The sequence below is a fragment of the Miniopterus schreibersii genome, assembly GCF_964146895.1.
Source record: "Miniopterus schreibersii genome assembly, chromosome: 17".
Classification (NCBI taxonomy): Eukaryota; Metazoa; Chordata; class Mammalia; order Chiroptera; family Miniopteridae; genus Miniopterus; species Miniopterus schreibersii.
In genome coordinates, this window is record NC_138117.1 from 1,942,082 (window position 1) to 1,962,881 (window position 20,800).

The window sequence follows — 20,800 nt, forward strand, 5'->3', positions numbered from 1 at the left end:
AGGGCACCACCCCTCGCTTCCCCTCCGGACGCCTGCCTCCCCAATCCTTCAAGTCGACAAGTCAGATGGAAGAAGCCAGACCTCAGAGGCAATACTCAGAGCAACTCGGTGTAACAACGGAGAAGCTGAGGACGGGACAGGCAGAGAGTAACATCGGCTTATCAAGACCGTTTTAAGGAGCGTGAGTTACACTAGAGCTAGTGTGGGACAGTCGGAGAGAAAGAAGGAAGCGATCAAGCCGTTTGGGGAGCTGCATCGTGTCCGAAGGGGGCGAGGAAGCCAGGAGTGCCTGGAACTGAGTCTGAAGGCTTCGCTTTCAGCCTGTGTCCAGCCCAGGTGGCTCTTTGACGGCCCAGGCTCTACCCCCACCCCCGCAGTGACAGAGAACCCCTGGTGGAGCAGAGTCTGAGCATGGGCCCCATAGACAGAGCTGGGCTGGCGCCCCAGCCTTGCCGACCCAGATAACCTCCCAGAGAATAACACTATGAGTAAAGAGGACGACCTAATCCGCCCCCTCCCCCGGACTCACCTGTAAAGGATCAATTATAACAACAGCACCTGACTCACAGGACTATCGAGAGGATTAGATCAATCAATGCACCTACAGTCAGTAGTGCAGTCTCTGCTCAGAGTTAACTACGATCCGTTCATTCAACAAAGACCAACATACGCTATTATTAATAGTGTCTGTCTTAAGTAGTTGAACTACGTGGCTGACTCCACAGATAATCATCATAGCTATTGTTCATTTTGCCAGCACCGCCCTACGCACTTAATAGGCACGGTCCTTTTTATTTTCACAATAACCCTAGGAGGAAGGGCTACTATTGTCGCATAATATAGATGAAAAGAAGTCGGAAGTGATCCAAGCAGAAGAGCAGAGGTAGCCCAGGGGAGCTGAGCCCCACCTGAGAGCTACCGAGCTCACCCAGGGGACCGGCAGGAGTCCTGGTGCTGATGGAATGAAGACTTGCTACTTTTTTCCCCTGAAAACTTTTTTTTTTTTTTGGAAGGATCTCCTACACACCGGGATGCCGAAATTTGGCACATGGACCTCAGAAAACAATTCCTTCTTCATGTTTGTGCCAGGTGCTGGGAGCACACTGGAAACTTAATTAAGACGAGACTAAAATGGACAATCACACCAGATTCACTGGTCTGTTTAACTTCAGGAGTTTCGCTTCTTTGGTTTGTTTGTGTTCATTTTATGTTTGCTCTACCTGATGCCTTTTATAGATCTGGCCGCTGCCAACCAGGCCGTGATGTCGGTTCGATTATCTGCTTCGGGTTTCAAATGACACGCGTAAACTCACAAAACATCAGCTCCGAAGTGCACCTTGGAAATCACCCATCTCCCTGGTGGTTTACAAAAGGCTCTTGAGTAAATGAAAGACTCCTTCCTCTCTAACCGGGGGTGTTTCGCTTCCTCTCACAGAATGAGCTCCACTTAATGTTTCTTTGACACCAAATTCGTCAGAGAACGTGCGCGTGTATGTGTGCGGGGAGTATGTGTGCGGGCGTGCATGTGTGCGGGCGTGTATGTGTGCGGGCGAGTATGTGTGCGGGCGTGTATGTGTGCGGGCGTGTATGTGTGCCAGCGAGTATGTGTGCATGTATGTGTGCGGGCGTGTATGTGTGCGGGCGTGTATGTGTGCGAGTATGTGTGCATGTATGTGTGCGTGTATGTGTGCGGGCGTGTATGTGTGCGGGCGAGTATGTGTGCGGGCGAGTATGTGTGCGGGCGTGTATGTGTGCGAGTATGTGTGCGTGTATGTGTGCGGGCGTGTATGTGTGCGGGCGAGTATGTGTGCGGGCGTGTATGTGTGCGGGCGTGTATGCGTGCGGGCGTGTATGTGTGCGGGCGTGTGTTCACACTGAACCACCAAGCTGACCCACAAGAAATATGTCCTTATTGATTTCAGAGAGAGGAAGGGAGAGAGAGAGAAACATCCATGATGAGAGTCACCGCCCGGCCGGGCCTGGCTCAGCGGTTGAGGGTGGACCTGGGATCCAGGCCACCGGGGTTCGATTCCCGGTCAGGGCACAGGCCCGGGTTGTGGGCTCGATCAATGACTCTCATCATTGATGTTTCTCTCTCTCTCTCCCTCTCCTTTCCTCTCTCTGAAATCAATAAAGATATATTTAAAAAAAAAAAAATTGATGCGAGTCATTGATGGGCTGCCTCCCGCACCCGCCCTGCTGGGGATGGAGCCAGAAGCCCGGGCACGTGCCCTGACCAGGAACGGACCCTGACCTCCTGCTCCTAGGTCAACACGCCACCACTGAGCCACACCAGCCAGCCCAACAGGAAGCCGTGAGTCGCTCATCGCCGTTCCTCTCTCCACTCCCTGCAGCCCCCGTGGGCCGGCGGAAAGCAGGGACGGCGCGGCCTCTGCCTCCGGACGCTCGCGGTCCACTCAGGAGGCGGACGCGCAGGGACGGCCACGGGCGACGCGAGGGAGCAAGGCCGCGGCCGCAGCGGGCCAGGGGGCTGGGGGCCGAGGGGCCGAGGGGCCGAGGGGCCGGGCCCGGGGCGGAGCGCCGGCGGCCGCGGGAGACACGCGCGGCGCCCACGGTACCGGACCCGCCGCGGTCCTTTCCAAACGCGGGCGAGCGGGGTCCGGAGGCGGGGCGCCCGGAGCGCGCACGACGCCCAGAGTCGGTGACGCCCCGCTGTCCAGAACAGTTTCAATTTTATAAAAAAATAAAATAAATTTTAAAAAGGCGACCCGCTCATCTTCTGGAGGAGACGTCGAGACGTCGTCGAAGGCGGACGTCCCGGAGATGAGGGCGCCCTGGCCCGGGAGAGGCCCCGCGGCCCGCGGGCCGGGAAACTGGGCGCCGGGGGGAGGCGGGCGGGCGCCGGGCGGGGGCGCAACGCGGGGCCGGGTCCCTCCCTCCTCTCCACGCCGCCCCTCGCCCAGGGCACCGGGGTGCCCCTGAGTGACCCGAGGGCCCCGCGCGCTCCATCCCCGCCGGCCAGGCCCTTCCCGCGCCCGCCGCGCGGCACCCACTCAGCTGCCGGGCTCTGGAGACAGAGACGCAGCCGCGGGACCGCGCGACCAAAGCCGCGTCCCGGCCGGTGCGCCCGGCGGGCTACGGGACAGCGGCCCGCGCCCAGGGCCGGCGGCTTGCGCCGGACTCGCCCCAGGGGTAGAGCGCGCACGCAGCCCCGGAAGCCTCCTCTCCCGCCGGAGGAGCCTGCGGTCACGCGCGACACCCGGGCGCCCGGTCCCACCCTCGGAGCCCGCGGTCGCCGCTGAAGGGCCGCGAGTCCCCGACAACCGCCCACGTCTGTCAGCAGCCGCCAGGCCGGCGGGGACTACAAGTCCCATGATGCAAAGCGGGAGCCCGACCTCGGCCGGCCTCACTTCCGCCGGGAACGGCGGCCCGCTCGTCGCCCGTCGGGCTCCCCAGGCCCGTGGCCCGAGTCTCTCTCGCCTTATACGAGACAAAGCGGGGGCAGGAGGAGGAGAGAGCTCACCGCGGAACGAGGTCCCAGCCGGCCGTCCAAGAGCCGCGGTCCACCTGCTGTCGGCGCCTCCGGGGGAGGGCGGGGCCAGGATGACGTCACTTCCGGGAGCCGCGCCCCGCCCCTCGCTCGGCGGCGCGGGCTCCTGGGCGGGCGGCGGGCACCGCGGGCTCCGCAGTCCCCGTGGGTCACGTGAGCCACGCGCGGGGTGGGCGGAGCCGGGGCCCGGGAGCGCGGCGCTGGACAGTCGGGTCGTCCCGTCGCGGGGAGAGCGCTCGACCGGGACCGCGCGAGGGGCTCAGGTGAGGACCCGGCGGCGGGGGCGTCCCGGGCGCTCGGGCGGCGACACCTGCGCCCCGCGACGGGCGGGCGGACGGGCGGAAGAAGGGGCCCCACAGCCCCCGGGCCCCGCAGGCCACCGCGACTCCGCGGGGCCCCGGGCGGCGGGGTGCGACCGTCGTGGGGCGCGGGGCCCCGGCGGGGCGGGCTGCGCGCCGCGTCCCCGCTGTCCTCTCGCCGCCCGCCCGTGTCGCCCGGCGTGTCGCCCGGCCCGGCCCCTGCCGCCGCTTTCCGGGTGGGTCTGGGCGCGGACGCCGCTCAGCCGCCCCCCGCACGTCGGGACGCGCCCCGTGCTTGCGGCGGCCTCGGGGGCGCGTGGCGGGCGCCGGGCCCGCGGGCCGTGGACGGGCGGAGGCTGCGGGCCCCGCGGGCCGGGAGCGCTGCTGGCCCCGGGGACCCGGGTCTGCGGACGGACAGGCCGCCGGGCCACGCGCTGGGCGAAGCTCCCGCCGGGGCAGGTGCAGCCGGACAGGCCGCCGGACGGTCGTCCCGCCCCGGCCCGCAGCCGCTGCCCCCGCGGTGCGGACCTTCCCCCCCGCCGTGTAAGGAGACGGGCCCGCCGGTTATGGCCAGTCCTCACCTGGAAGCTGTGAGGACCCTGAAATAAACTTCGAGTCGTTTTATCCTGTCGGAGACACGTTTCGCGTTCGTTGGGGTTTACTTGATTGATTTAATTTGGCCCATTTTTTTTTTTTTTCTTCTTTCCCCAAATGCATTGGGTGCAGGATCTCATGAACTTGAAGGGCAGTTGATATTGGTAGCACCTCAAGCTTCTGGCTCAACGGTTATTCCTTTGGGTGATTCTATAAAGAGTTCCACTAATTAAATCGAAAGGTGATGTGAGTAATTTTCCTTCCCTCCCCGTGCTCTGCCCAGTGCAGTACTGTCAGGACCATAACTGGAAAATAAAGCCCGGGGAAGACGGAAATGGACATGACAGAAATCTGTCACAAAGAAGTAGAGTGGAGGCAGCAGGACAGCCTATGAGGGTCGAGGAAAAGGTTCGGTTAGTTCTGCTCCGCCTTGTAAACACAGCCCTTAGAGATGATGTTTCGCAGTTAAAGGAAGAGATCTGGGGCCTGTTTTCATTCCAAATAAATAAGAGTGTCACAAAATTTGCTGCCAGTTAAAGACCATCTTTCAGTATGTTCTCCTCGTTTTTTAGGCCACGAATTCCCAGGAAGAAAATAATGGATTTCGCATCAGTGGTTCTCTAAGTGTTTGGACTCAGCAGTGCTCAGGGTGGTTGCAAAGCCCCGAAGAAGATGGCAACTCCTTACGTCCCAGTCCCCATGCCCATCGGGAGCTCTGCTTCCAGCTTCACAACCAACAGAAACCAAAGAACTGCTTCTTTTGGGAGCATCTCAACAAGCTCAAACTCCTCCAAAGGCCAGTTGGAAGACTCACACGTGGGAAACGTGAAACAGACAGGTGTGCCCGATCCAGTGGACAGCGTTTCCTCCGTCAGCAGCAGCCCCCTCCTCAGGACTAAGTTTACAAATGCAGATTCGTGCCTTGAGTATTCGGCTAGACCCAGAGAAAGCGAAGAGGAGAATACCGAAACAGATAATTCGGAAGACAGGCCTTCTATCCCTACTATTCTCGGTTATGAGGTGATGGAAGAAAGAGCCAAATTTACCGTGAGTATCAACCTTTGCAGTAGAAAGTGACTGGCTGACTCACCGTACCCTACACCTTGTTAAATTCATTGACGTTACCATGTATGCAATTTCTTGAAAACAACTCAAGCGGTTTTTACACTCTAAATTCTGTCATTGTAGTGAGCTTTTGTTTTACTTGAATGGTCACAAACCAGACATATGTGTGAAACCAGCACACAAATCAAGAAAGAACATAATTAGCACCCATAACCAAGTTCTGCAGTCAGCACCCTCTTTCCTGACAGCCTACATTAATTTTGCCTGTATGTGTACTTCACATTAGTGAAATTGTAGAGTATGTGCCCTTTTGGGTGTGGTCTTGTCTTCAGCACTGTGTGTGTGAGACTCCTCCTTGACCTTGGACGCAGTTGTAGGCAGCTCATTTTTATTACGGATGCTATTCCCTTGTGTGGATGTTGATCCCTTCTCCTGTTGCAGAGACTTGGGTAATTCCCAGTCTGGGGCTCTTGAAAATACTGCCACTGTGAACCTTTTTGTACTTGCCACTCAGTAAACACATGGACCCATTCTGTCTGATACCTGCCTAGGAGTAGAATTGCTGGATCCTGTGCCCAGCTTTAGAAAATATGAGAGATGCACCAGAGAGGTTGTACTAATTTATACTCCTACAAGCAGGGTATGAGAGTTCCAGGTCCTCCACATCTTCCCAACGCCTGGTATTTTTCCATCTTTTTCATTTTGGCTCTTCTAGCAGGTAGAGTGATAGCACATTAACTGGCACTTCTTAATGACTAATTAAATGGAAGACATTTGGGCCACTTGGATATTCTCTTTAGTGAACAGTCTGTTCAAGATCTTTGTTCATTTTTCTGTGGGGCAGCCTTTTCCACTTGACTGTGCAGTTTTCTATGCATTTGGACATAAGTTTTCTTTCAGAACATGCATCATATCATCTCATTCTCTGCTTTGACTTTTCACTCCCTTAATGGTGCATTTGATAAATAAAGGTTCTTGATTTTAATCTAGTCCAATTTATTAACTTTTCTTACATGGTCAGCGCTTTTTAAAATCTGCCTACTCCCACTGGACCATGTCCTCTGCTTTCTTCTAAAAGCTGTATTGTTGGACCTCTCCTATTTATATCTGTGAACCATCTGGAATTCAGTTTTTCCATGGAGTGAGGTAGGGTCGAGACACACTCTTTCCTCTCTACGAGATCGAGTGACCATGCTTTATTGAGAAGACCTCTCTTTCTCCTCCGCGTTTGCACTGTTGCCTGTGACACAGATCAGATGACCATAAATGCATGGGTCTGATTCCAGATTCCAGTTTTCCCTCCTTTACCAATTCCACAGTCTAGCTTCTTGATAGTCTTGATATCTGGCAGCCCAGTGCTCTAGCTGTGTGGTTCTTCAGGACTGACGTGGCTGCTCTGGACCCTCTGCATTGGGATTGTATTGAACCTAGACTGACCTGGGAGAACTGAGGTCTTTACCATACTGAGTTTGAATCTGTGAACTCAGTTTGTTTACTTAAGTTATTTGCTTCCTATGATGACATCCATTAGTTTTCAGGCAGAGGTCTGACATCCTTTGGTTAGACTTACGTCCAGCTGTGGGTGTTGTTGGATGGTCTTGATTGCTTTCTCTGTTTTCTATGTGTTCTTTGCTAGTTTATATATATCAGGCTTGTGTGTTTATGTTCCAGCAACTTTGCTAAATCCACTTACCAGTTGAAATAGTTTGTTCTTTCTCTTGTATTTTCTTGAGGTGAAATTTATGTTTATGTCATTTTGTGCTGCAGATTTACAACAGTATGGAAGGGCCACCAAGAAAAAAATCATTGGGAAAATTTAGGAAGAGACAGTCTTTACAATTAATTATCATGAGAGTGATGATGTGTTGGAAATCTGCATGAACTTGACTTTTTAGAGTGATTTTCAAAGTTAAAATAAGCTGGTGGCTCATTTCCTTGCGTTGACCGCCCTCCCTTGTGAAGGAATGAGAATTCATCGAGGTGGTGTGTGAGAGTGCAGGGTCACAGGCAGACGTAAGGCGGTGGCGTATGAAGTCCTTCAAGACCTGGCTGAGGAAGAGGTAGCAGCCGATACAAGATTAGTCATGTTCATTTAGTCATTAGTTTAACGTATTTTTAGCACCTGTTATGTCCCAGGCACTGTTACCTTCGATCCCGCTTATAATGATCTCAGATCAGGATTTTCTGGACACTTTAAAGGGTGTCAGATGGTCTTCCTCACTTTTATGTTATGCAGATAAATTACTTATGTTTTATCTCAAAGCTAAAGTTTCCATCCTTACCCCTTGATGATTCTCCCCCTAAAAACTGGAAGGGAAGTCTGCCTGTGAGGGGAAGAATCCATGGGAAGGGAGGTGTCCGGTCCCGGTTACAGGCAGCACCATCCACGTGGACTGGCCACGTTCCAGGTGCTCAGAGCCATGTGGCCGGCCTGAGGCCTGAGCTACAGGGACGGTCATTGCACAGTCAGGTTCCAGGGGCCTCACTCATTCAGCAGATGTGAGGTGCTTCCTAAGAGCTGTGCATTTCGCTCAGCCCAAAATACTGCACCAGAAACTACCAGATCTTTGAGATTCTGCTACAAATAGTACTTCCTCATAATAAATTCTAGAAGTACACTTATCAAAAATAGAACTAGTGTTTTCTGATAATAAGCTGCTTTGAATGTTGACATGCTTCAAACAGGTTTTTCTATTCAGTAGCCTGGATGATTGTGCGTGATTCTGGAAATGTAAACTTTTATCTAATGTGGGTATTTGTTAGCTTGTTTTCAGGCTTAAAGATTAAAACATCAAATTTATTTTAAAACGTCACCTTGTAGTATTGAGTTTAAAAATTAAATTGATTGTATAGGACAAGAGTGGTTATTCTTCATAGCTTTTTCAGGCATGAGTGATTCTTTTATCAGTTTTAAAGTACGTGGCATGAAATATATTTTGGAAGCTGATGAGTTCATTGTTGTTAGTGTGCACCAAAGAAAGCATTTTGTCCCAAATTGATCATAGCCTTGTTTCTTAAGAAAAAGTCTTGCTTTTCGTGCCTATATCGATTATTTGTACATTTCATGGTCTAAATGGTTTCTGATGTTTTTTACATAATAGTAGTTATGATCTAGATTGTCAAGTAAAAGTTTTTAAATATTTGCTTTGAACTTTTAAATAATTTTACATATGTTTTCTAACCCTTCCTCCACGTAGGTATATAAAATACAAGTTAAGAAAAACCCGGAAGATAGCTGGGTAGTGTTCAGAAGATACACTGACTTCTCTAGGCTTAATGATAAAGTAAGTACTTCAATAAACCTCAGGTGGACTTTTCAGTGTTGAATTTTTATCATCTGTTCCTGCCAGTTCCGCTGTTACCTTTGTGTGTTTTCTTCCTTGTTAATTATTTGCGTGAAGACAGTTCTTTGCTAGTTCCTCAGAAAATCCCCTTTCAGTTCACTTTCATAGCCTGAAGTCCCATTTCCACACGTAACTTTTTTTTTGAAAAGAAAAAATAAAAATTTGAAAACCTAAACATTATTGACACAAAATAATTAAAATACACCTATTTGTTATCTAGTGTGATTTCAGTGGGCTCAGCCGGGTCTGTTGCTGAGGCTCAGACATAGTCCATATTGAACTGTCAGCTCCACTGGGCTCTTATCTGGAGACTCCGGGAAGGAATCAGCTTCCAGGCCCATTCAGGCTGTTGGCAGAGTTCACTTTCTCGTGGCTGTAACACCGAGGTTCCTGTGTCCCTGCTGGTTGTCAGCCAGAGGTGGCTCCTAGCTCCCAGAGCCCGCTCTGCAGTCCTTGCACAGTGCTCTCTAGCCTCAGAGCTGGCCCCAGTGAGTCCAGTCCTCGTGCCTGCAACCTCTGACTTTCTCCCCTGCCACCTGCCACGAGGAAGCTGTACGCAAAACGCTCCTGTGATAAGATCAGGCTCACAGATAATCTCCTTACCCTAAGGTCAGCCACTAGAAATCCTAACTGCAGCTGCAGGATCCCTTCTGCTGTAGCAGGTGGGAAATCACAGAAGCAACACCAGGGGCAGGAGTCATGGTTTCTTTTTGGAGGCTTATTTATAGAAACACCAAATGCCTATTATGATGTCATTTTTGCAGGAAATATGTTCATGTTTTAATGTAATGAAATAGAAAAACTTGCTTTGATTAGAGTTTATTTTAAGTGAATGTAGAGTTTCCAAATTGTACTTTGTTCAAAATAAAGTTATTGATTACCCATAATCTATAATACGAAGAATACCCTTACAACCTTGGAGTGAGCAAAGATTTCTTAGACAGGATCTTAAAAAGCATAAACCCATAAAAGGCAAAATGGATGAATTAGATAGCATTAGAATTTAAAATGTATGCTCTGTTAAGAGTGTTAAAATGAAAAGTCAGGCCACAGTCTGGGAGAAAATATTTGTCATATGTGTATCTGACAAAGGACTTATATCTGGAATATAAAAAGAACTCTTACAATTTAATAATAAAAACAAATAATTTTTTTTTTTCTAAAAAATGAGGGGTCTGAAGATTTGAATAGATAATTCACCAAAGAAGATATGCAGATCCAAGTAAGCACATGAGAAGATATTTAATATCACTTGTCAGCAGAGCCATGCAATTAAAGCCACAGTGAAACACTACTCCACACCTACTAGGATGGCTAACAGTAAAAAAACGGACAATGCAAGTGTTAACAAGGAGGTGGAGCAACTGAAACTCCTATGGATAACAACTGGGAGAAGTCAAGTAAAACAGCCAAGGTGTAAAGAGCTTAGCTGGATTTAATTCTTTTATTTTAAGCTTATTTCGTGAACAGTCGTATCTAGTCAATGGGTTAGATTTTGTAGACTTGGTATCACAGAGTTGAACAATGTATATTCTTTTTTCTTCTTTTTCAGTTAAAAGAGATGTTTCCGGGCTTTCGATTAGCACTTCCACCCAAACGCTGGTTTAAAGACAATTACAATGCTGACTTCTTAGAAGATAGAAAATTAGGATTACAAGCATTTCTTCAAAATTTAGTAGCTCACAAAGACATTGCTCACTGGTATGTAGCAAATGGAAATGAGAGGTTATAAATGCATTTCAGCAACTAGTTGAAACCAAAGAATAAGCCTAGGACCGTATTACTCAATGTGAACAAAAGCTATAAAACAAGCATAATTACTTGTCCTCTAACAATCTCTGCATGGAATTTTCTTGCTTTTTTTCAGTAAGGACTTTATTGAGTGCTTGATTTGTGTTAACACTTTTAAAAAGTCAGCAGAGTTAAAAATTCAGGGTATCGTACAGTCAGACCACTCAACTGTTAACTTGATTTGAGTTTTTAGTATTTTAGCAATCATTAAACAAAATGGCCCTCATGTTTTTGGTTAATATGACACTATATAATTTTGAGGGTAGTGTTTTTTATATTTTTTCATAGTAAATTGTGAAGTTGGGGTAATTTATGTAGAAGTTAAAGGGAAAAATACCAAAAAAAAATTAAAAAGGGAGAGAAAGGATCTTATGGGTTTGGCTTCTGAATATATTTATAAGAAAATTGTTTTAGTATCAGCTGGGTATCTGATTTTGGAACCTACATTAAAGCTATTTTGAAAAAATTAGCATTGGCAAGGCAGTGATGGCGTATAAATTCCCACATCTGTAACTGTCTTTAGTGGTTTTTCACATAAGGATGGAAAACAAGAAGACCATCCTGTCTCACTATCTACCCTTTTTCTCTGTTTTTCTGTGTATTGCCTGTTATTCATGACATGCACACTATACATGTACCTCTCACTTCTTAGTGTGAGCTGCCGAAGCTCGATGGCTCCCTGAGACTCTGCCCACTGCCTTCATTTCCCTCTGAGGGCAACTGTGAGCCAGACCCCTCTCAGCTCCTCATTCCGGACGTGCTGTCTCAGTGACCTGAAACCGACTTCAAAGCCGACTCTCTAGGACCTCCCAGCCTTCAAAAGCTATCTACCCAGAACCCCTTAGTCCTTCCTTTATGTTTTAAACTCCACTCAAATCTGCCTACTTCTCCCCATCCCTGCCCTCAACACCCGGTCTGAGCAGTCACCTCCGTCACTGCAGAGGCCTCCCCTGTCCCTGGAGGCACAGTGACCTTCCGTGACGCAGTTCAGCTCCTGCTGCTCCGGGCCTGCCTGCCCGCCTGTCTTCAAGTTTGCTGTCGTCCTCTGTATGCCAGCTGTATTGGTCTTTTTATTTCCCAGGGTCACCTTGCTCCACTGTCCCTTAGGGCCTTCAAGAGTCCTGCTCCCTGGGAGGCAGTGTGCCACCCACTGCCCACCTGGCCCCGGCCCCGATAAGGCCCACACGTCCTCCAGCATCCGGCGCACCCCCTTCCTCAGTCCCTGCTCTCAGCCACAGCAGGTGCTTGATGCAACGCCAGGATCTGGGCTCAGCTCCCTCTCCTCTTACCCTCAGGGCGGCGTTTAATGTCATTTTTAAATAGTTTCTTAACTGGTGGACAATGAGGAGGAACGGTAACCGACAGAGAGTTTCTCCTTGGCGCCTTCCGTGGTGTTTTCACACACTGACTTTTGGTGCCAAACCCCATTTGGACAGGATTGGTATCTAGTATTTTTACTACATTTTTTTACTTAATTCTTAATTGACCTCTTTTTTTTTTTTTAATGTATCTTTATTGATCTCAGAGAGAGGAAAGGAGAGGGAGAGAGAGAAACATCAATGATGAGAGAGTCACTGATCGGCTAGCCCACAACCCGGGCATGTGCCCTGACCGGGAATCGAACCCTGATCTCCTGGATCCTAGGTCGATGTTCAACCGCTGAGCCACGCCCTGCCGGGCTTAATTGACCTCTTAATGAATTGTCAGCGTTAGTTTTAGGGGTTTTTTTTCCTTTTAAAGTATAATATTTGAGATAAAGAGCACAGTTAGCTATTAAGTGACTGGTCTTTTAAAAATTGACATGTAAGCTGATAGGAACCTGAGAAAGGAAACAGGGAAATAAAGTAGCAAAGTGCAGGCAAAGGGCCACCGCGTGGAGCCATTTGTAGGAAATTCGAAAATACACTAAAACCCTTAATGCAGACCTTTCAAGAGGATCGAGGAAGAGTCTAAGTTACGGGGCATATTTGCCAGGATAATGGAAACACGCTGAAGGATGCTGCCTGGGGTCTCCACCCCTTCTCCAGGCCTGATCAGCCAGCTCCTGGTCCTGGCTTTATTGTAGCGTTTTCCCAACGCTGAGAAAAGAATGTCTCATGTTGGGCTGTTAAACACCGACAATGTTAAAAAGACCCTTCCCCACGCTGCTCAGGACTTTCTTTCTCCATCTTAAAGCCTTTATCTCAGGGCTTCCTCTGAGCTCCTGACTTCTCAGTCTCGAGGTAATTTATGTCCTGCAGCTCATTTTTGCCTGCTAGATGGTTTTCCAGTGTAAATGCTTGGTGGGTGGGAAGTACAATATCTAGACCAAAAGAACACAGTGGTCCTGACCTCCATGCCATCAGACCCGCTGCAGTGGTGAAAGCCTTGATGAAAGGGAAACAGGCCCCTCGAATGGTGAGAGAGGTGACTGGGAACAGGAGAGAATCCACATGAACCAAAATGTAAGAGGAAAGGTTTTACAGGTAGAAAAAGACTCGTGTCTACGCTCAGCGGGGCTTTAAGAACTGCCTCTAACCACCTGCACTATGTGGCCTTGAGTGAGCACGTCTGCCTCTGAACTTCGGTGTCATTTGTGGAATTGAGAAATAATGTCCATCCTGACTTTCATGATTGTGGTGAAAATTAAATGAAATAGAACGTGTTGCCCTGTGTGTGCAGTGTACTTTGAAAATGTGAGGCAATGGGCAAGTTAATCAGCGTGATTGCAGTTCATGTTGCTCGGTGTGTGCATACGAAATCAGGTTGTACATTTAGACGTGTACATTTGCAATTATGCCTCAGGGAAGCTGGGAAAGTTGGCTTCCTGAATCTGAGACCCTGAAGGAAAAGGAAATGTTAGTGTATCAGTATTGCTTCTTGGAGACACGAGGTTAAGGGAAATAAAAGTGTTGACATATTTTAGGGTCATAATGTGAAAAGAGCTTAGATTTATCTTAATAGGCCCCAAAAAGTGGAACTAAAGCTCATGAATAGAAGCTGCCGGGAGGAAATAATTTCCTGGTTTTCAGTTGTTCGAACGCAGGGTGGAATATTCCCTGGTTTTGGAGGTGTCTTGGTGTTCTCTCGGCAAAACATATTAAAGGGTTGAAAAGCAGGCCCTGGACTGATCCCCTCGTCCACATGAAGCTCCCTCCTTGCTCTATTCCAAGCGTGTGGATACTCAGATTTTCTCTGTCTCCTTGACTGTGTGTCCCTTATTACCTGTATTGTCAAGACTTTGTAGTCCAGAAACGTGCTCCTCTCTGGGATCTTCTGGATTGCTTTCTCAAAACCACTTCTCTATATTAATTCATACTGTTTTTCTTTGGGAAGTTTTCACTAAAAATCCCAGTTTTATCTTCATGACCATTCCCTGTCATCATCAACCTTTCTGGCCCTACCTGAACCCAAAGTCCCCACTCCCTTTTCAGCACAGGTCAACATCTCCTTCATGTAGTGCATTGAGAAATTACATTTCTGTCCTTTCCACCTTAAAAAATTAAATATCCACACTTACGTTTTAACATGCACATAGAGTTGTCTCTGTCCAAAACTGCTTTTAGACAGTGGAGTATTTCTGTAAAAACAAAGCTTAATTTCCTACATTCTTAATCTATTTCTAATAATTCCAGAGTATAAGCTTAACAGTACCATATTTCATTTTGAAATTTATGGTAATTTAGCAGTGGCATGGTCAGAATTTTTCCCTTGAACTCTCTAGGGAGAAATACTTAACTGAATTAATATAATAAAAAAGATTGCAACAAAATCTTTAACTTTTTTTCGAGTAAATACTCTCCAGTTATTAGATGTGTCTCCTGAAGAAGAAATAAATGAAGTATAAGTTAGAAATAGTATTTCTTCATAACAAGATAGCGATGTTTTAGACTACTTCCGGCTAATACTTCTATGAAAGAGATACCATCTCGTCTATCCATCTCTTAGATTGGTCATCTCTCACCTATCCATCTCTTGGATTGGTCATCTCTCATTTACCCAGCACTTAGATTGGTCATCTCTCATCTATCCATCTCTTAGATTGGTCATCTCTCACCTATCCATCTCTTGGATTGGTCATCTCTCATTTACCCAGCACTTAGATTGGTCATCTCTCATCTATCCATCTCTTAGATTGGTCATCTCTCATCTATCCATCTCTTAGATTGGTCATCTCTCATCTATCAATCACTTAGATGGTCATTTCTCATCTACCCATCATTTACATTGGTCTCTGCACCATTCTTCCAAATCATGTTTTATTTCTGTAGTTGTTACATAACATAAATTCTCCATCTCTGTTTATGTTCATAAGATCTTAGAAAATAGTCTAAAATCTCTATCTCTGTATCTTCTGTTTTTTATGTTTATATTTGGTTACTTGTATGGAGCCATGTAAACCAACTTGTTTATTTTGGTGTATCAGCAGCCAACTTGCTTAAGAAACTTTTGCTTTCTGCAATCTTCTGTAAACTTATTTGTACCCCAGCTAATTTTTTTTTTCCTTTGGAAAGCCTGGCGGTGAGAGAATTTCTCTGCCTGGACGATCCACCGGGTCCATTTGATAGCCTGGAGGAAAGCAGGGTGAGTCTGTATTACATGTCCCATGAAAGAGGGACCAATAACTCAGCACAGTAACTGCACTGTTCCCTGAACGGATAGCAAACAGCAGACTATCATAACTGCAGACCCCTCCGCCCCCCCACCCCGTGGTAGATTTGCACAGAAAGCTTTTAGTGTTCGAGTCAGAGGTTTCTTTCAGTGAAACGCATGTACCTGGTTCAGTGAAGACATAAAAACTCACAGATGTCACGTAGCCAGTCAAGCTCTAAAACTAAGTCCCGTGTTTTATTCTCTTTATTTCTACTGTTAAAAAAAAAGAAAATTATTTGCGAATTTATTTTACTCTATTTAAAAGGACTATTTGCATGTTGAGTTTTCTTCCATCTGAGCATCCAAGTCAAGAGCCTACAGTTCAAATCAAACCGAAACTTACTTTCCAAGGGAGAAGGTGTTGTCTTGTTATCAGTCCAGCCCCCGCTGACGCTGCTCAGGTTACACTAATTGACGTGTTAAGGTGGCCTATTTCTTGAAGCTCTTGGCTAGATTATCCAAACAGATTTGGTAATAATGGATTAGCTAGAACTTTTTGTAAGTTTTTTTTTCCCAAATGTTTAACGGTGCTTAAATGGGACACATTTAATTGGTAAGTTTGTAATGTTCCCAGTTAAACTGAGTCGGTTCTTTGTATCACAGTGAATTCCATCGCTTTTTAAAAGCAGCTTTATTGAAGTAAAACGTTCATCCATACAGTTCACTGCTTGCTATTCCATTGTAAATGTACAATTCAGTAATTTTGGTAAATGTATAGGATTTATTCTTATGTTCTTATATCATACTTGATGTTTTTCTAATTTATTACGCTTGGATTATTGATTTTTGTATATTTGTTTTCTGTGTCACATCTTTGGTGAAATCTCATTGGCTTGTGCACTCTTTTGATTTACTATTTACTATTTCTGTCTACTGTTGCTGAGCTCATACAAATGGATCGGTAGCCTCCATTTTTTAACAAGTAGAGTCATTTAGGACTGGGCAGAAATAGACTAAGGAGAGTAGAAACTCGTACAGCAGTTGTAGTAATTTTTCATTCTGCACGGAAAGATCTATCGCATGTTCTCCTCAGACACTGGGGTGGGTGGGGACAAGGAGCTGTGACAGCAGAGACCAGAAAAGGTGCAGACACATGACTTAGGCTACAGCATGTCATCTGGACTGTCCATGTTCCCGACTCTTCCTCATGATCTCGAGAAAGACTATAGATGTCATTAGTTTTACTCTTTTCCTACAGATGATTTTTGTTCATTTGCTTTTAAGGCTTTCTGTGAAACCTTAGAGGACACAAACTACCGTTTTCAGAAAGAATTACTTGAAAAACAGAAAGAGGTGGAGTCGCTGAAGAAACTGCTCGGTGAGAAGCAACTCCGTATAGACGCGCTAGAGAGCAGGCTCAGGTGTGTGGATTACCTGCATTTCTAGTGGGACTAGGGCACTTCTCAGCACTCGGCATAAATGCCCTGTGTATTTTCATAGGGTTCAGGAAATTTCTCATTCCAAAGTCACAGGCTTGAGGTGTACTTCCTCAGAGAGTAAGAAAACTATGTTTTGGTTATTTATTTAGGAGCCTGAACATTTGAAGGATGGGAAACATCAGGATAATAAGACTCTAGCTGTTCAACAGGATAAACATTATTCATTTTAACCTATTTATTTATTTATTTATATGTGTCTTTATTGATTTCAGAGAGAGGAAGGGAGAGGGAGAGAGAAACGTCAGTGATGAGAGTCATTGATCGGCTGCCTCCTGCACACCCCCTGCTGGAGATCGAGCCCGAAACTCAGGCATGTGCCCTAACCGGGAATTGAACTGTGACCTCCTATGTCATAGGTCAGTGTTCAACCACAAGCCACACCAGCCCAGCCGTTTTAACCTATTTAAGTGGTATCTTTGTTTCCAGGCATATATGCCAAATTTCCTCATCCAAAAGTTCTAGTTTACCTTCTTGTCAGCATGTATTGAATTAATGCTAAAATTGTTTAAAATTAACCATAAACACTGATGTTTCTGTTGGCTCCCAGCACGCAATTCGTGTGCCACGTGACAGCATTGAGACTTGACCAGTAGGGCCGCCTGCATTCACAAAGTGAGCATTTTAGTGGAGAGGATTCTGGTAAGAAAGTAACCCGTGGCTGTAATTCGCTTGCAGGGCACTGTGCTCAGACCCTGAGGAGTCACTGCACTTGTCAGGTACCGAAGGTGACCACGTCCTAAAGGTGGAGGCCCCTGCACTCGAGGCTGACCCAGAAGTCCTGGGTGAAGAGTTCAGGTGGGTGATGCTTTGTCTGTTGGAGCCTAACCGTCTGAGTAATTGGAGGGAGATAACAATCTGACTCAGTGCTCGATAGAGTCTCGTTTATGAACTCACTTGTTATTGTGTCACGAGTCTGCTGCACAAACAGAACGACGGTAGGTGTTGTAGGCCGTCCTGCAGAGTCTTGGGCATCCAGCTGTGAGTTTTCTTATCACTAAATCTGAAGCTGTATCTGAATTAACTGGGCTGTAAACCTTGACCAATTACTTTAGTCTCCCACAGTGTCACTCTTTTTCCATTCAAACTGTGGGTACTGTACTTGCCAGCACCTGCCTACATGACGGGAGTGACAAAAAATCCTATTTTTAAAAGCCCATCAAATTTTTATTGCATATAATTGCAGGTAATTGTTAATACTTAAATGGTAGTAGTCGAGCTATAATTATGACTACAAGTGTATGTTTATAAGGTAATTACACACTAAATTTTTATTGATAAGTGGTTGTTGAAAGAGCTGAAAGAATTAAAAATATATCTCCAGAAGTTCTCTAGCAGTGACATTCCTGATTAAATATTTTAGTATTCTCCCATCTTTAAAGGTAGCAGCAGGCAGTCTTGACGTTGATGTGTCTCTTTCTTCACAGAGTTGATGACAGGCCAGGCTGTCTCGGTGAACCTGAGAACGCCTCGTCGGAAGTGGAGGTGGCTGAAGTGGCCTATGACGCCGAGGAGGCGGAGGGCTGATCCGCCAGCCAGCCACTCCCTCCCTCCACGGCTGCGTCTCCATCTCAGCAGCTTCAGAAGAAAGGCCAATACTGGAAAAGCAAAAAAGACTGAAACATGTACAGAAAAGAAAACAGCGAGGATACACATGTATAAAGTTTACATAAAGAAAAGCTGTTAAGTTATTGGGATAGGAAATATATTCACTGATGCTTTAAATTGTCTTTTAGTCAACCTTTGGATTTAATACACTAAAAAAATCTGGTTAGAGTTCTGCTATCAAGACCACCTTCTTAAATAACATGCATAAGTTATTTTGGTGTTTTGCTAGTGTGTTGCTCTGGACTACTTACTGTGTGTTGAGCTTACCAGCTACCGTAGTCAAATGGAAATGAATTGCATGTTGCCATCTGCTTGATACATACTCCTTTGTGATCTAGTTTCACTAACAGTGTAAATCAGTGGTGAAGAATTGAGTTTTAAATATTGATGTGTTTGCCATCTCTAAATAAGAATTGCTTACTCAGAATGTTACTGCTCCTTAAAAGTAGAAAACCTCCTAGTACCAAGGGAACACTATTTGAAAGAGCTGTGATCACATTGCTAAGGCGATAAAACAGCCTTGATTTTAAAAGCTGGTTCATTAATACAAAAATACTGTAGCAAGTGTCCTGATTTATCATTAGACTTGTTTATTTTCCACATAATCTTCATCTCGAATCTCTACCGGTAGTCGGTGAGTTGGCCTCCTTCGGAGCACTACCTCTTTTTGCTATTCGAGGCATACCCGTTGGACATATGTTATGGATTCTAATAAGGAGTTATAAAAAGAAAAGCCATATATGTTCTATGAAGTTCCTAGCTATGTTGGCTCCTGGTGTTGCACTTTTATTCCTATATGTGTAAATATGTTACTATAGTCTATTCTTGGCCGATTTCCTTTTTAATGTATTTAGCCAAGTGACGCACTTTACGGTAATTAAACTCCTGTGCCAAGTTGACTTGGTGAATTTCTTTAGTGAGCAGAGGCAGGGCCTGCACTTTTACAAGTCCCCTGGGGTCTGAGTCAGCCATAGGAAAACTCGTTCATTTCAGCTTCCCCGACAGTTGTCAAAAGTGCCTTGTTTCATTTTTATAGTATGAAGTGAGTCGTTCTCTGTTTCCACTGTTTTGCGTATTGCTGTCAATAAGCATCATGCCCGTGCTAGCGTTTGATATCCCAGTTGGCACACTGACCTCCGCATACGTTCTGAAGACTGAGGGAGCTTGCTGGGGAGATGGACTCACCAGCCCCGTGTTTTCCTCCATCACTAAAAGCGAGTCAGTGTCTCAATGGCTGCATTAGGTTGGGGTTATTTAAACTCGCAGATCAGCTCCAATGCCTGCTGCTGGCCTTTGATCTGAAAAGGAGACTGCTTTTTACCAAAGCACCAAACATTCTAAAAGTCTATGTTAAAATGCCGCAGGCGTGCCCTTTTCCACGCAGTGCACCAGATACGTGTTCACTGTCCCGGGTGGCAGAGAGAGCACCACCCTGCTCCACTTGTCTCTTTCAGAATATTTTCCCAGGTTTAAAAAAGGTTTAAAAAGAACAATCATTTAAATTAATCAGTGTGATTTTTAGTCTAATGAGACTCGTTTCTCTATGCCAGATTCCAGGTATCGTAATGCCACGTGTCTGTTTTAAAGTGAACCACACTCTAAAAATCGGGCCTTTCAGAAGGTTGTATCTAAAGTTCACGGTGGGTGAAGAAAAATTTATAGATTAGATAAACCACTGTTCCTTATGTTTAGAATGTACTTTTTTACTTTTGTAATGCATTTCATTCCCAGTGTGATAGCCATTTAATAAATTACCCTTCCAGTGCGACAGCAGCGTGCTCCGGCGTTGACTGCCCTCCCTTCGGTGCCTCTGTGCCCCCGACTGAGTGACCTTGGTTGTAGTTGGCCGCTGCCTTCTGCCGATGGGGAGCGAGTTTATGTTTACACTTTATGTCAAGTCTTTGTGAAAAGGCGCAATGCACTTCAAATGTCACTGACATTAATAAAAACCGAACCAAACTGAAACAGGAAACTTCTGTGGGTGATCTTTTAACCTGTGAGAAATGAAGTTGACGTATAGCTGGTACCATGAAACGCAGCCTTTTAAACTGTCGTCCGTCTGCCTGCTGACACGAGCCATTCTGAGCACGTTTGTTTAGCAAAGCGTGTTCCTCGGGTACACATCTACGTGGTCGGCGTCAGCTGCGCTGCTGCGGGGAACGGCGGCCTTGGGTCCGGGAAGGATTTGGATTTCGGAGCAGAGGAATAGAGGGGTGTTTGGATTATGTTAAAACAGGTTTATATTCCCAGCTAGGAAGTAAGAGAAATCTACACTCCATCCTCGGGAGATTTTCACAGAACGTCACATCTGACCATAGAGCTCCCTGTTCCGCGTCTTGGCTTCTGTTAGCACCACACTCATCGAAGCTGTATTTTCAGCACGTGCGTTCTTAAGGCCGATGGCTGTGTCACGTGGCGGACAGTTCCCTTAGGTCTCAGCTCCGGTAAAACCGGTGCTGCTCCTCAGCAGTCTCAAATCTCAGAGACTGTCTTTTCTCCTCGTGCCCTTGGGCAGTTCTG

At 46.6% G+C, this 20,800-nt stretch overlaps 1 protein-coding gene across 3 annotated transcripts; it reads left to right on the forward strand.

Annotated features, from left to right (window-relative positions):
* Positions 1 to 3,597: 3,597 nt before the first annotated feature.
* On the forward strand, positions 3,598 to 20,249 carry SNX16 (sorting nexin 16). 3 transcript variants are annotated; one of them, XR_013997425.1, is made up of 8 exons: positions 3,598 to 3,774; positions 4,977 to 5,451; positions 8,667 to 8,753; positions 10,366 to 10,514; positions 15,098 to 15,167; positions 16,461 to 16,554; positions 17,351 to 17,470; positions 18,100 to 20,249. XR_013997425.1 is itself a non-coding variant. In XM_081116514.1 (8 exons), exons 2-8 carry the CDS (start codon positions 5,077 to 5,079, stop codon positions 18,197 to 18,199), a joined length of 1,038 nt encoding a protein of 345 aa, XP_080972640.1. In that variant the 5' UTR covers positions 3,598 to 3,774; positions 4,977 to 5,076; the 3' UTR covers positions 18,200 to 20,249. The 3 variants fall into 3 exon arrangements, 2 of the variants coding, with proteins under 2 accessions (XP_080972640.1, XP_080972641.1); XM_081116514.1 differs by having other exon boundaries at positions 16,461 to 16,597; XM_081116515.1 differs by lacking the exons at positions 15,098 to 15,167; positions 16,461 to 16,554.
* Positions 20,250 to 20,800: the final 551 nt, after the last annotated feature.